General features: G+C 46.8%; 1 protein-coding gene across 16 annotated transcripts in view; it reads right to left on the bottom strand.

Annotated features, from left to right (window-relative positions):
* kirrel3l (kirre like nephrin family adhesion molecule 3, like) overlaps window positions 1–13,484 on the bottom strand; it is a 56,947-nt gene extending 43,463 nt beyond the window's left edge. For 5 of the 16 annotated variants that reach the window (XM_082975458.1, XM_082975466.1, XM_082975459.1 and 2 more), the window contains exon 1: window positions 12,830–13,483. In XM_082975458.1, the coding sequence (XP_082831584.1) occupies window positions 12,830–12,869 (40 nt within the window). In that variant the 5' untranslated portion in view covers window positions 12,870–13,483. Of the gene's footprint in view, window positions 1–12,829 lie in introns of all 16 variants that reach the window. The other 11 variants (XM_082975463.1, XM_082975464.1, XM_082975468.1 and 8 more) reach the window with 4 other exon arrangements.
* Between the last annotated feature and the right edge of the window lie 3,064 nt (window positions 13,485–16,548).

Below are 16,548 nucleotides of genomic sequence, written 5' to 3'. Positions count from 1 at the left end.
TCTGTTCCGAACGTGCTAGGCGGCCAGTTCATATAGCCTTTAGCCGTACCCTTATCCTACTTCTCCTCTGTTCCTCTGGTGATGTTGAGGTTAATCCAGGTCCTGCAGTGCCTAGCTCCACTCCCACTCCCCAGGTGCTCTCATTTGTTGACTTCTGTAACCGTAAAAGCCTTGGTTTCATGCATGTTAACATTAGAAGCCTACTCCCTAAGTTTGTTTTACTCACTGATTTAGCACACTCTGCCAACCCAGATGTCTTAGCCGTGTCTGAATCCTGGCATAGGAAAACCACCAAAAACGCTGAAAACTCCATTGCTAACTATAATATTTTCCGCCAAGATAGAACTGCCAAAGGGGGCGGTGTTGCAATCTACTGCAAAAATAGCCTGCAGAGTTCTGTATTACTATCCAAGTCTGTACCCAAACAATTCGAGCTTTTACTTCTAAAAATTCACCTTTCCAGAAACAAGTCTCTCACTGTTGCCGCTTGCTATAGACCTCCCTCTGCCCGCAGCTGTTCCCTCTATCCATATGTGAATTGATTACCCCCCATCTATCTTCTGAGCTCGTGCTACTAGGTGACCTAAACTGGGACATGCTTAACACCCCAGCCATCCTACAATCTAAGCTTGATGCCCTCAATCTCACACAAATTATCAATGAACCTACCAGCTACAACCCCAAATCCATAAACACGGGCACCCTCATAGATGTCATCCTAACTAACTCGCCCTCCAAATACACCTTTGCTGTTTTCAATCAAGATCTCAGCGATCACTGCCTCATTGCCTGCATCCGTAATGGGTCTGCGACCAAACGACCACCCCTCATCACTGTCAAACGATCCCTAAAACACTTCTGCGAGCAGGCCTTTCTAATCGACCTGGCCGGGGTATCCTGGAATGACATTGACCTCATCCCGTCAGTAGATGATGCCTGGCTATTCTTTAAAAGTGCCTTCCTCACCATCTTAAATAAGCACGCCCCACTCAAAAAACTAGGAATAGATATAGTCCTTGGTTCACTCCAGACCTGTCTGCCCTTGACCAGCACAAAAACATCCTCTGGCGTTCTGCATTAGCATCAAATAGCCCCCATGATATGCAACTTTTCAGGGATGTTAGGAACAAATATACACAGGCAGTTAGAAAAGCTAAGGCTAGCTTTTTCAAACAGAAATTTGCATCCTGTGTACTAACTCAAAAAAGTTGTGGGACACTGTAAAGTCCATGGAGAATAAGAGCACCTCCTCCCAGCTGCCCACTGCTCTGAGGCAAGGAAACACTGTTACCACCGATAAATCCACTATAATTGAGAATTTCAATAAGCATTTCTCTACGGCTGGCCATGCTTTCCACCTGGCTACCCCTACCCCGGTCAACTGCCTGGCACCCTCCACAGCAACCCGCCAATGCCCCCACTATTTCTCCTTCACCCACATCCAGATAGATGATGTTCTGAAAGAGCTGCAAAATCTGGACCCATACAAATCAGCCGGGCTAGACAATCTGGACCATCTCTTTCTAAAATGATCTGCCGAAATTGTTGCAACCCCTATTACTAGCCTGTTCAACCTCTCTTTCATATTGTCTGAGATTCCCAAAGATTAGAAAGCTGCCACGGGTCATCCCTCTCTTCAAAGGGGGTGACACTCTAAACCCAAAATGCTACAGACCTATATCTATCCTACCCTGTCTTTCTAAGGTCTTCGAAAGCTAAGTTAACAAACAGATTACCGATCATTTCGAATCCCACCGTACCTTCTCCGCTATGCAGTCTTGTTTCAGAGCTGGTCATGGGTGCACCTCAGCCACGCTCAAGGTCCTAAACGACATCATAACCGCCATTGATAAGAGACATTACTGTGCAGCCGTATTCATCGACCTGGCCAAGGCTTTCGACTCTGTCAATCACCACATTCTTATTGGCAGACTCGACAGCCTTGGTTTCTCAAATGATTGCCTCGCCTGGTTTACCAACTACTTCTCTGATAGAGTTCAGTGTGTCAAATCGGAGGGCCTGTTGTCCGGACCTCTGGCAGTCTCTATGGGGGTGCCACAGGGTTCAATTCTCGGGCCGACTCTCTTCTCTGTATACATCAATGATGTTGCTCTTGCTGCTGGTGATTCTCTGATCCACCTCTACGCAGACGACACCATTCTGTATACTACTGGCCCCTCTTTGGACCTTGTGTTAACTAACCTCCAGACGAGCTTCAATGCCATACAACTCTCCTTCCGTGGCCTCCAACTGCTCTTAAACGCAAGTAAAACTAAATGCATGCTATTCAATCGATCACTGCCCGCACCTGCTCGCCCGTCCAGCTCTGACTTAGAATACGTGGACAACTACAAATACCTGGGTGTCTGGTTAGACTGTAAACTCTCCTTCCAGACTCACATTAAGCATCTCCAATCCAAATTTAAATCTAGAATCGGCTTCCTATATCGCAACAAAGCATCCTTCACTCATGCTGCCAAACATACCCTCGTAAAACTGACCATCCTACCGATCCTTGACTTCGGTGATGTCATCTATAAAATAGCCTCCAACACTCTACTCAACAAACTGGATGCAGTCTATCACAGTGCCATCCGTTTTGTCACCAAAGCCCCATACACTACCCACCATTGCGACCTGTACGCTCTCGTTGGTTGGCCCTCGCTTCATACTCGTCGCCAAACCCACTGGCTATAGGTCATCTACAAGTCTCTGCTAGGTAAAGCCCCGCCTTATCTCAGCTCACTGGTCACCACAGCAGCACCCACTCGTAGCACACGCTCCAGCAGGTATATCGCACTGGTCACCCCCAAAGCCAATTCCTCCTTTGGTCGTCTTTCCTTCCAGTTCTCTGCTGCCAATGACTGGAACGAACTGCAAAAATCTCTGAAGCTGGAGACTCATATCTCCCTCACTAGCTTTAAGCACCAGCTGTCAGAGCAGCTCACAGATCACTGCACCTGTACATAGCCCATCTGTAAACAGCCCATCTATCTACCTCATCCACATACTGTATTTATTTATTTATCTTGCTCCTGTGCACCCCAGTATCTCTATTTGCACATTTATCTTCTGCACATCCTACCATTCCAGTGTTTAATTGCTATATTGTAATTACTTTGCCACCATGGCCTATTTATTGCCTTAACTTACCTCATTTGCACTCACTGTATATAGACTTTTTGTTTTCTTTTGTTCTACTGTATTATTGACTGTATGTTTTGTTTATTCCATGTGTAACTCTGTGTTGTTGTATGTGTCGAATTGCTATGCTTTATCTTGGCCAGGTCGCAGTTGCAAATGAGAACTTGTTCTCAACTAGCCTACCTGGTTAAATAAAGGTGATAAAAATGGGTAGAAATGGCTCCTGCACCAAACCACATGATGGATGCAGCCTGGAACTCTGCGTCTCATCCCCCTCTCCCTCCCTCCATCCACTCCTCTCTCCTCCAATGTTATCTCCTGCTCTATCTGTCTCTGTTTGGAAACTCCCTGAAAACCTGCAGTATCTATACTCTCTCCTTCCCTCCCTCCAGCCCAACTATCCTATCAATAGCAGGCTATATCATATGTCATAGACTGACACTGGATTCACACTCACATCATCCTAGACAATGTCATCCCTATTGTGTATGTGTCTGTAACACTCTCCCTCTCTCTCCCTTTCTCTCTTTCCTCCCTTTCTATCTCTGCTTCTCCCTTCCCTCTATCACTGCTGTTGCTTCTCCCTTACCTCTACCCCCCCCCCCCCCCCCCCCCCTATCCTCCAGAGCGTTCCATTCCATGGCTGGGACTTTCAAAAGCAAACAGACATCATCCTGTAGCAGAAGGGCGTAGAAGCCCAATCTGTGGAGGGAACAATCAGTTCAATATGATGAGTGCTGGGATGCCGACATCGGACAGGTAAAATGTGCTGGAACAACGGATGGGCTAGGGTTGCTTTCAATAAATTCCATGGTTTTCCCAAAATCAGAAGGGAATAAGCAGAAAATCCGTAATCCTTTTGGGAAAACCAGGGTATTTATTGAAAATGTATTGAAAGTTCCCGGAATGGTGCAACCCTAGGAGGGACTGCTGCTGACTCCTGGCGGGGGTGCAGGGGTGTAGAGGGTTATAGGGTTCACCCCTGTCAGCTTGGGAAGCACTTAGCTTTCCAGACCCTAACCCCGCTGGAATTCTACTGGAATGTTGTCAGGATCAGGAAAGGCCACGGCCCATTGATTATTTAGCACTACATCATAAACTGAGATAGTTTTGGAAGGGGGATCAGATTCACTTCTCCAACACCTCACCCGCCCTTACCACACACACACACACACACACACACACACACACACACACACACACACACACACACACACACACACACACACACACACACACACACACACACACACACACACACACACACACACACACACACACACACACACACACACACACACACACACACACACAGACAGACAGACAGACAGACAGACACACAAAAACAACCTCTTCAGAAACCATTCTGTGTCTTAAGTCCATCTACCTGGCAAAGGGATACCTCAGGTTGTAATGTTTCGCCCTGAGGCGTTGAAACAACCCCTTTCAATTCTTCCTCCCCGGATTCTCACTTCAGTTACATCTTTGTTATTCTTTTAGCTACCCTGTGCTGGGAGAAAAAACACAGGTTCGCTTTACACCAACACAAGCATATCCATTACCTTTAATGCTATGCTGCTGGCAGTAAATCCTTCTGACCCCCCTCTCTCTTTCTCTCTCTCCCTCTCTGTGTGTCTCTCTCTCCCCTCCCTCCTCCCCCGGCTGAGGCACAGCTCTCTCTCTTTCTCTGTCTCTCTGCTCAGACCAACATCTCCTCCCAACCCCCTGTCCAAAGGATCTCCAATGCCTCTCTCTGTGTGAAGCTCCTGCTTTTCATCACCACAGAAGTTGGAGACCCACCTTACCCACCTACTGACTCTCACCCCTATCCCCCAAACCCTCCACCGCCCCCGGCTGTCGCCCCACCCCTCACTGCGCCTCTCATCTCCAACACGGCTCGATAAAATTACCATGTTTGGACATTGAGGGAGCCGCAGTTAAAAGCCTGATCGATGAGCTTTGACTGACACCCCTCAGTTGATAGCAAATTGGCCGGCTTTCCTAGCGGCCTCCCACGGAGAGTTTCAAAGCCTTGCTCTAAATTCCCCGCTGGAGGAGAAGGGAGAGAAGAAAAAAAGTTGCTACACTTTCCGCCAACCCTTCACCCAGATGTCTGCCACTCAAAACAACACAGAGAGGCAGAGAGACCTACCTTTCTCACTGAGAGAAGGAGAAAGAGAAAGAGAGTTTAAGAAGCGATTTCCTTTCCTGACCGCCGAGCCCAGTATTTTGTTAACGGTTGAGTCACTATCACAATATTTGCCCTCAGATTCCTGTCAGCTTAAACTGGCAGGAAGCAGGAAGATGGAGCTCTTTGTTTGAGGAGGAGAAAGAAAGCCAGAGAAAGGAATAAAGAAAGAAGGAGACAGAGAGAGGGGAAGGAGGGGACCTGAAGCCCAAGGGAGCATGAGAGTTGTCCCTCCCTGCACGCACTCAACCCTCTGGTCTCTGTAATGTCCACCCAGCCCAGCCAGGCCATCACTTGTTTCCTTGAGTGCATTCCTTTCCCCCTGGTTGAGTTGAGTTGAGTGGAGACATGACATCCTGAGAGATAGAGAGTCATTAATTAGACAGTCGGGCTTTGACTAACCGCTCCATAAAGGGCACATAGCCCCAAAGATGGGAAACACTCATCTCAGCTCATCATCCTCTGCCCCAATGCATGCCCTTGACCCCCTGTCTTAGTGTGTGTGTGTGTGTGTGTGTGTGTGTGTGTGTGTGTGTGTGTGTGTGTGTGTGTGTGTGTGTGTGTGTGTGTGTGTGTGTGTGTGTGTGTGTGTGTGTGTGTGTGTGTGTGTGTGCACTATGAGCAACACATAGTTTAGGGCGTTGCTTTGATAAGCTCCTCATGAGTCACTTATGGATGTGCACACACAACAACCCTCCAAAATAACACACAATGGCCACATGATATTAACGTCTCTCTGCTCAAGAGGAGACACTGAAAATCGGACCGCATCTCAAGAACGGACTGAGTGGGGAATAAAAATAGATAAATAAGTAGAAAATATATAGATAGACAAATAAATATCTTCTCACGGGATTCATAACTGAATGGGTTTTTCCCCTTCAGCCCCTTCCCAGCTGCCTGAATCACCCCCCAACAGGGCAATCTTTAAAAGAAGGTTGAGGAACACGGCTAGTGAAGATAACATAGGCCCAGATATTGCTGCAACACGGGAGATACATTTCAATTTGCTGTTGGTTTCTGTGTCTCGGCAGGAGATAGGAAATTCTTGTCTTTGAGGGCAGAAATTGATTGGAAAATAAAAAAGAAAGTTTGGTCTAGTATGTTGGAACTCTCTCTATGCTCTCTCGGTTTCTTGGGTTGGAGGTCTTGCCAAATTGTGATACATCTCTCTAGAAAGATGTGACACTTGTATCCCCCCCCAAAAACTATAAAAAAATACAATTTGTTTCCCTAAAATAGCTAGCTGGCTTGCTAGTGTTTGAACACAGAGGCTGTGCTACTGCTCTACTCTCTCACTCTGAGCTCTGTTTTAATGATTTGTAAAGAATTAACCCAGGGTTCCCTCTCGCTGTACCACTGTTTGGTGCAGGAGAATGCAGAGAGTAAACAGCCTCTGCTCTCTCCCTACTGTATTCTAATCAGTGGGTGATAATAGAGCCCAGTAATCTGCTGGCAGTGGATGGAAGTGGGGCTGTTGTAGGACTGGTAGGGGCCCTGGGCTGAGAGGCTGAAGGGCCGGGCGGCATGTGTGTGGACCAGTTATTTGGAAGAGGAAGCTGACACAGCCCCTCCATTGTCCCTGTCTTTATGTGTCACTTCCTGCAAGGATCTTCCTCTGCCCCGGAGGGAAACAGAGGTGAGGACGTGCAAAGACAGAGACAAGGAGAGAAGGAAGAGAGCAGTGAGAGTTAGAGAAACAGAGAGTTAGAGTGAGAGAGGAGAGAGAGAGAGAGAGAGAGAGAGAGAGAGAGAGAGAGAGAGAGAGAGAGAGAGAGAGAGAGAGAGAGAGAGAGAGAGAGAGAGAGAGAGAGAGAGAGAGAGAGAGAGAGAGAGAGAGAGAGAGAGAGAGAGAGAGAGAGAGAGAGAGGATGAAAAGAGGGGGAGAAAATAGAGCGAAGAGAGAGGAATTGAGAGAGAGACAAAGACAGGGATAGAAGTGGCCAAGTGCCCCAGCTGGTAGTACAGCTCCAGCATATCTTGCCTGGCTGCCCACACAACACAAGGCCTTCCCTGTTGTGTTGAGCCGTGCCATCAACCACATCCAGTGAAGTAGCTAACAGCTGATAACAAGGCCCCTGGACACAATGCCAAGTTCTTTATCTCTGTTTCCCCGCATGGCAAAGCTGATTAGCAAGACAGAGCTTGTTTTATGAAGCCCCATTGTTTATTTTCTCCCTCCAATTTCTGCCTCTGTACACAGCAAAGTTGTTGAGGGGATTGGGGTTGGGGGGATTGGGGGCCAAAGATGAGTGAGGAAGACCCCAGGGGTCATTGTGTTGTTAGTCAAGGAGGCGAGGTCCGAGGAAGAAGACAATGCCAGTGTGCGTGAACATGTCTTATGGCTGGAAGACACAGTAACCCATTGTTATAGCTTCTCCCCTCTGCACCCCTGTCTGTCTGTCTGTCTGTCTGTCTGTCTGTCTGTCTGTCTGTCTGTCTGTCTGTCTGTCTGTCTGTCTGTCTGTCTGTCTGTCTGTCTGTCTGTCTGTCTGTCTGTCTGTCTGTCTGCCTGCCTGCCTGCCTGCCTGCCTGCCTGCCTGCCTGCCTGCCTGTCTGTCTGTCTGTCTGTCTGTGGATGGCTGTCTGTCTGTCTGTGTATGGATGGCTGTCTGTCTGTGTATGGATGGCTGTCTGTCTGTCTGTCTGTCTGTCTGTCTGTCTGTCTGTCTGTCTGTCTGTCTGTCTGTCTGTCTGTCTGTCTGTCTGTCTGTCTGTCTGTCTGTCTGTCTGTCTGTCTGTGTATGGATGGCTGTCTGTCTGTCTGTGTATGGATGGCTGTCTGTCTGTGTATGGATGGCTGTCTGTCTGTCTGTCTGTGTATGGATGGCTGTCTGTCTGTCTGTGTATGGATGGCTGTCTGTCTGTCTGTCTGTGTATGGATGTCTGTCTGTCTGTCTGTCTGTGTATGGATGGCTGTCTGTATGTCTGTTGGTTTGTCTGTTAGTACCTTCGGATGAGTCAGTTCTGAGTTACTGGATGGAAAGTGAAAGTGCAGGGAAAGGAGGGCTCTCTACAAAAGGTTAAGATGTGGTTGGGAATGGATACGAATCGTTAGTTTTCTGAGTGTACTGGTCTGGGGGGAATAACTCTTGCAGAGTGACTCATGAGTAAGTATCTACAATTTCACTCAAAATAAAACAAATCTTAAGAGCTCTCATGCCATAAACAAAAACGACCTTTAAAGTTTGATTTGTGCCCCCTCCCCTGAATCCTATTCCTTTCCATAGTCTATGAGGTCTGTCTGGAAATCAAATCTACACCAGTTTGAGCCATGGGTCCATTGCAGAGAGCACTCCTAGTGTGGGAATCAAAGTAGGCCAAACTCATCCATATCTTTGCCATGGGTGCGTCTCCTAAATAATGCAACAGACTTCTACACCAGACGGATTCTGCTGCGTCAGCGCTATTGTAACCGTGCACCCCTGGTCTGACACTCATCCTCAACTTGGCTTCTCTTCTCCCTCTCTGCCTTCCAACTTATTCTCTCTCATTTTACTTTCTCCTCAATCCTTTTCCCCCCTCAGCAACAGATAGAAAATGAGGGAGAGAGATAAGCGGGAAAGGAGAGAAAAGATGGAGAGAAGTTAATGATGCTCCATGGTATTCCCTAACGTTTTCCCTCCGCGTGTCAACTTGATCATCACACTGGTAGTTACACTTCTGAGTCCTGTCTCTCTCCTCCTCCCTCTCCCTACAACCCCTTACACCCCCACTCCTCTGTCCCCCGCTCACTCCGCCCAAGCCTGACTCCTCCACAAGAATTCAAAGCAGCGGAGGTTCATGAAATATGCACGGTCCCCCTAAAACAAACCTCCCTAGCCAGGCTGCCACCGAATCGCCCAGAAATATTTCTGCCACACAGCTCAGATCCAGGACAAATCTCTGCTAATGGGGAAGGGGGAGGAGGTGTGTGTGTGTGTGTGTGTGTGTGTGTGTGTGTGTGTGTGTGTGGGGGGGGGGGGGGGGGGGGGGGTCAAGGCAAAGCTATATGTTCCTCTGATGGCGCCTGTCTAGGCCTCACTGTGTATTTACAGTATATCCATGGTGGAAGGCTGTGTTTGTTTGTGTGTAGATGAGTTCTACTAGACTTACTAATGCCCCACAACACATTCCCCTCACTGGGCAAGTTCAGAGGAGGATGGTGATGGTGATGCATTTTCAGGGTGCTTCACTGGGTTTAGACACGAGTGGCGACAGCCAGGACTTGAGGAAAAAGCAGCGAGGGAAATGTGTGATCTCAGCTCCCAGCCTTTGAACTTACCCTATGAGACTCAGCAAACCAAAGCTAAAGGTTCCAAAAAAGAGCTTATTGAAGATTACTTGGAATACTGATGCAGGGTGGAATCCAATTCCAGTGGGAAGCCAGGGGACATTCTGAGAAAGCAAATGATGGATAGATGCTGCCGTTGCTCCTGCTGCAGAGGAGGGCCACAGAGAGGACATACATATGGATGGGTGAACAAGCATTGAACAACCACGTTTTCTGGGACTGTGTGTGTGTGTGTGTGTGTGTGTGTGTGTGTGTGTGTGTGTGTGTGTGTGTGTGTGTGTGTGTGTGTGTGTGTGTGTGTGTGTGTGTGTGTGTGTGTGTGTGTGTGTGTGTGTGTGTGTGTGTGTGTGTGTGTGTGTGTGTTGCAGCCTGTGAACCATGCTGGCTGCTGCCCCTCCCCATCCAGCTACTGTCTGTCAAGGAATTGTTCTGCTGCTGGTGTCATCTTACCCCCCCCCCCCCCCCGATGATCTGATGAGAAAAACATGCGTGACAGACACAAGGTACATCTATGACTACTCTACCATGACATTACAGTTTGTTTGCCATTTGTGGTGTTTGTTTGTCAGGAATGGATCCACTAGGACCCTGGAACTCTGCCGTTGTTTGTTTGTGCTCCTCACAGTCAATAGTTAGGGGAATACTGTATTTCCCGACCCTCGTTGACAATTCTTTAGGAGGGAAAAGTCTGTTTGTGCTTGTGTTCCAGTTCCAGCAGGCGTTCCATCTCCATCTCCTCTCTCTTCTCCTCCCAGAGGAGAGTGGGTGTCAGTGTGACGACGTTGTGTATTCTGATTCAACATTTAAATTTAATTACTGCCTCCCCATGTGTCAGTACTCGGCTCTCGTTCATCAAAGACAGTGGGAAGAAAACACGGCTTAACTGCCAATAAACATTTTGTTTTTAATTCATTTACTGAAGCGTTGACCGAAAGCGCTTTACTTTACTCCTGGATGCTCAATGTTAATTAGAAGAAGTAAGATCCTCTGAATCCCAGGGGTCGGGGGTTTTGAAGCCTTTATCTAGAGCCGAATCAAAGCCGGCGTTAATAATACACCAAAACTAAGGAAATGTTTGTTTAAAGGCGTGGAAACTGGAAACAACAACACACATGCATAAAAATAGAGCAATGAGGGGTTGGGTATGAAAATGTACATTTTCTATGACTGTGGTCTCACTCAATCAAAGGGCCCTTAGAACCTCAATAGGGGCCATTGTTGTTTACTTTCCAATACAGAATGATGTATGTTTTGGCTGGTGCAATCAGATTTCTTCTCTGGGGGATTAATAAAGGATTATGTTATTTTACAGAATAACGCAATAGCCTATGGTGCTGTATCTATGGAAAAAGTACCCTAAAGGTTTTATTTGCTCTATATGGGTTTTACTTCTATTATATTCAGGCATGTTGATATTGCATAACCATTCAAAGGCCACATCAACTGATTTTCTAGCGCATAATAACACACACACATGCACACACACACAGCCAAGATTAGTAGCCTATCAAAAGAAAGACCCACTGTTTGGAACAGTTGAATGTGAAACCTCCTTTCCTAAGAGGCACACTAATTGGACATTGCAGAGACTTGTAAGTACAGCGACAGTTTACTATCATTGGCATAGGCCACTACACAAATGATTGACACGCTAATGTTGACTCCCATCAGACGATTGCCCCCAGTGGCTGAAGTCCTCACGATAAAATAACACAAACAGCAGTTGCACAGATGAAAGAAAAATCATTTCACCATGCCCGGGGTCTGTTGGCTGCCTTTAATAGACATTTACTTTATTTCTAGATCGTTTCATTATTGACCTTTTCCGTGTAGCCTAGTGGTGGTGCAGCCTTTTCCACCTGGCTGAGTTTGGCTATGAAATTATTAATTGGAGACGTGTGTTTAAAAGCCGTCTCAAATCCAACCCCATGGCTGTTTATGCACTTACAACGAGAAATAGCCTAGATGTCCCCCCTCTTAAACATATCGAACGCTATTTGGTCTGGACGTTCGGCTGAGTGAGGTCTGTGATTCAACTTTATAGGCTACTAGAGGTTAGGCTACATTGTTACTTCCATATAGAATAATAACACAATAGTGTTGTCTGATACATTACAAATACAGGTTCCACAATAGGCTAGTATATATTTTAATATGAATGACACACAGTGGCATTGGATAAACTTCTGTTAAAGGTCGGCTAAAAAAGAGATTGAGAGCTTGTTTCGGCGGTCTTACAACATAACGTGGTTTCCTCACACGCGTCAATCGTTATGTAATTCCACTCTGTTTAAAATATAAAGCCCATTCAAAAATAAATTAAATATGGGTGAGAGAGGGGGTGTATGGGGCGAGAGAGGGAGTGTGTCGGGGTGGAGAGGTCGATTCCTAGCTGGTGCATTTTAAGGTCTGCTTGGCTGCATTAGGGGAGTGTTCCCAGTTTATCTCTACTAGGTTTCAGCAGAAACGAGCACCTTGTTTTCCCCCACATCTCATTAGAAATTATGATCGGTGATACCTGCGGCCAACCTCATAGGCTACTATCATTCGCCTGGTAGACTAGCGCGAATATCTAGAGGCGGATATAAGCACTTTCTCTCCGTCCCTCTCTCTGCTTTATCTCTTTATTTCTCTTTCTCTTGCTATCTGCCTCTTGCTCTCGCTCTCTCTCTTTCACTCACTCACACACACACACACAAACCACTTGCTTCAACAGCGACTTTTGATGTCACCGCAGACCTCAGTGGCAACAAGCCCGGATTGCACGAGTTTTGGTCTGTCAGCATCGTTTCTAGCCTTATGTCTGCCTATCAAATAAACACGTGCACTAACATGATGGACTGTTTCCAAACGACCAGCAAAAAAACACCCCGCATAGCCTACACCAGATAAATAACCGAATGCGTAAAACAACAAAAACCGCATCACCTCGCCACTGTGCACTTTGGTAAGGATCGGCGTTAGTGCCATTGAACCGGTACCCCGGGTCAGCTCTTTCAGTAGCGGAACTTTGTCTCAACATCCCTAGAAAACTATAGTCCCTTGGAGCAAAAGCAGAGCCGCAATATTATCTCCTCTCTAATCCCCGTCAGCACAGCGCATCGACTAGGATACAGTTTGACGCAGCGCGCCCTGAACGGAACACGGAGCGAGCATCTCATGAGTTTATAGCAATAGCGCAGAAAAACAACCAGCAAAAAATGTGACAAGAACAGTTTTCTCACCTGTTCCCATAAGGCAAAGGACGAGGTAAAACGGCAACATTTTGTCTTGTCTTCTGTCGCCGGTTTGGCTGTGTTTTCCCCGAAAGTGTAGGACGGAAATCTATTGTTCCGTCAATGCGACTGGGGTGAGGGCTGCCGCTTGCTGGTTATTCTCCACCACCGTGCAAAGCAATATCACTGCTTGGGTAAATCAAACGTACCGGCGATGTCCCTGTCTCTGGAATCGTATGCTTCTCAAAGCACTGGTATTGTCCGAACACTTTGCTTACAGTCATTTAGGAATTATTTTCCATAGTTTGGAACTTTTTCAGTATGACAGCGTATATGTATCCTCAGTCCGGTTGATGTATTCCTCTTCCCTCTCAAGTTGTTGCAACTCACTGCTTTTGAATGAAGTACATCTCACCGTCTGTTTGTCCACAGTGGTGTCCTGAAGGCTATTCTATCTTTTTCCGGTCGGTACTGATGCTGAGCTGCGCTCCGTCCTGCTTCTCGCGCAGTTCTGCCTAAACTCAATGAAGTTGCTACTCTCTCACTCCTCCACTCGAGTTTCACTCTCTCGCTCTTGCTCTGCTCTATCTCTCTCTCTCTCTCTCTCTGTATCTTCAGCAGCGCATACATTCTCTCTCTCTCTCTCTCTCTCTCTCTCTCTCTCTCTCTCTCTCTCTCTCTCTCTCTCTCTCGTAGCAGTCTGCTTGTGGAGATAATCCACACTGACAATCATCTGTTTAGGATCCCCTGAATTTAGGCATACTGAAATCTGCGAAAGGGGGGGCTGCTGTGAGCTGGAGCTGAGAACTCCCCTTTCCCATTGACAAGAACACAAACTAGTGACGAGGGGTTCACTGGCCTTTGCTCCCGGGGACCGGGAGACAGAGCATGGGGGGATTAACATCCTTATGCAAAAAGGGGTTGAATCTCCAATATGGAGAAGGAGCTATACAGACGTTTATTTATTTATTTCACCTTTATTTAACCAGGCCAAGATAAAGCAAAGCAGTTCGACACATACAACAACACAGAGTTACACATGGAATAAACAAACATACAATCAATAATACAGTAGGAAAATCTATATACAGCATGTGCAAATGAGGTTGGATAAGAGAGGTAAGGCAATAAATAGGCCATGGGGGTATGATCTTAATTTGAGCCAGTTTCATACAGCAGGAAAATAATCCTGCAGCAACAGGGAATGTGATTTATTATGTGGATTATAATTAATTTAAATTTTTGTAGGGGTTGAAAGGGTAATATTGGGGTAAACACCCATTGTTTTGCATGACAGCAATCAAGTGTTCGAGATACAGTTGAAGTCGAAAGTTTACATACATTTAGGTTGGAGTCATTAAAAGTCATTTTTCAACCACTCCACACATTTCCTGTTAACAAACTATAGTTTTGGCAAGTCGGTTAGGACATCTACTTTGTGCATGACACAAGTAATTTTTCCAACAATTGTTCACAGACAAGATTATTTCACTTATAACTCACTGTATCACAATTCCAGTGGGTCAGAAGTTTACTGTTGACTGTGCCTTTAAACAGCTTGGAACATTCCAGAAAAGGATGTCATGGCTTTAGAACCTTCTGATAGAATTGACATCATTTGAGTCAATTGGAGGTGTACCTGTGGATGTATTTCAAGGCCTACCTTCAAACTCAGTGCCTTTATGCTTGACATCATGGGAAAATCAACAGAAATCAGCCAAGACCTCAGAAAACAATTGTAGACCTCCACAAGTCTGGTTCATCCTTGGGAGCATTTTCCAAACACCTGAAGGTACCACGTTCATTTGTACAAATAATGATACGCAAGTATAAACACCATGGGACCACGCAGACATCATAACACTCAGGAAGGAGACGTGTTCTGTCTCCTAGAGATGAACGTACTTTGGTGCGAAAAGTGAAAATTAATCCCAGAACAATGGCAAAGGACCTTGTGAAGATGCTGGAGGCAACAGGTACAAAAGTATCGGCATATCTGACCACGACTCCATTTTGTTGCTCCCAGCCTATAGACAGAAACTAAAACAGTAAACGCCCGTGCTCAGGTCTGTTCAATGCTGGTTGAACAGACTAATCTGATTCCACGCTTCAAGATTGCTTCGATCACGTGGACTGGGATATGTTCTGGATAGTGTCGAACAACAACATTGATGTATACGCTGATTCGGTGGGCGAGTTTATTAGCAAGTGCATCGGTGATGTTGTACCAACAGCAACTATTAAATCCTTCCCCAACCAGAAACCGTGGATTGATGGCAGCATTCGCGCAAAACTGAAAGCGCGAACCACTGCTTTTAATCAGGGCAAGGTGACCGGAAACATGACCGAATAAAAAAACTGTGTAGCTTTTCCCTCCGCAAGACAATCAAACAAGCTAAGAGTCAGTATAGAGACAAAGTAGAGTCGCAATTCAACGGCTCAGACACGAGAGGAATGTGGCAGGGTCTACAGTCAATCACAGACTACAAAAAGAAAACTAGCCCTGTCACGGACCCTAATGTCTTGCTCCCAGACAAACTAAACAACTTCTTCGCTTGCTTTGAGGACAATACAGGGCCACCGACACGGCCCGCTACCAAAACCTGCGGACTCTCCTTCACCGCAGCCAATGTGAGTAAAATATTTAAACGTGTTAACCCTCGCAAGGCTGCCGGCCCAGACGACATCCCTAGCCGCGTCCTCAGAGCACGCGCAGACCAGCTGGCTGGTGTGTTTACGGACATATTCAATCAATCCCTATCCCAGTCTGCTGTTCCCACATGCTTCAAGAGGGCCACCATTGTTCCTGTTCCCAAGAAAGCTAAGGTAACTGAGCTAAACGACTACCGCCCCATGACTTCCGTCATCATGAAGTTCTTTGAGAGACGAGTCAAAGATCATATTTCCTCCACCCTACCTGACACCCTAGACCCATTCCAATTTCCTTACCGCCCCAATAGGTCCACAGACGACGCAATCGCAATTACACTGCCCTAACCCATCAGGACAAGAGGAATACCTATGTAAGAATGCTGTTCATTGACTACAGCTCAGCATTTAACACCATAGTACCCTCCAAACTCGTCATTAAGCTCAAGACCCTGGGTCTCGACCCCACCCTGTGCAACTGGGTCCTGGACTTTCTGACGGGCCGCCCCCAGGTGGTGAGGGTAGGAAATAACATCTCCACCCCGCTGATCCTCAACACTAGCGCCCCACAAGGGTGCGTTCTCAGCCCTCTCCTGTACTCCCTGTTCACCCATGACTGCGTGGCCATGCACTCTTCCAACTCAATCATCAAGTTTGCAGACAACACTACAGTGGTAGGCTTGATTACCAACAACGACGAGACAGCCTACAGGGAGGAGGTGAGGGCCTTCGGAGTGTGGTGTCAGGAAAACAACCTCACACTCAACGTCAACAAAACAAAGGAGATGATCGTGGACTTCAGGAAACAGCAGAGGGAGCACCCCCCTATCCACATCGATGGGACAGTAGTGGAGAAGGTGGAAAGTTTTAAGTTCCTCCGCGTACACATCACGGACAAACTGAAATGGTCCACCCACACAGACAGCGTAGTGAAGAAGGCGCAACAGCGCCTCTTCAACCTCAGGAGGCTGAAGAAATTTGGCTTCCCACCAAAAACCTCATAAAATTTTACAGATGCACAATCGAGAGCATCCTGTCGGGCTGTATCACCGCCTGGTACGGAAACTGCTCCGTCCACA

Source organism: Salmo salar, chromosome 05, assembly GCF_965601325.2.
Source record: "Salmo salar chromosome 05, fSalSal1, whole genome shotgun sequence".
NCBI lineage: Eukaryota > Metazoa > Chordata > Actinopteri > Salmoniformes > Salmonidae > Salmo > Salmo salar.
The sequence above is the reverse complement of the archived record's forward strand: the minus strand, read 5'-3'. Positions and strand labels throughout refer to the sequence as shown.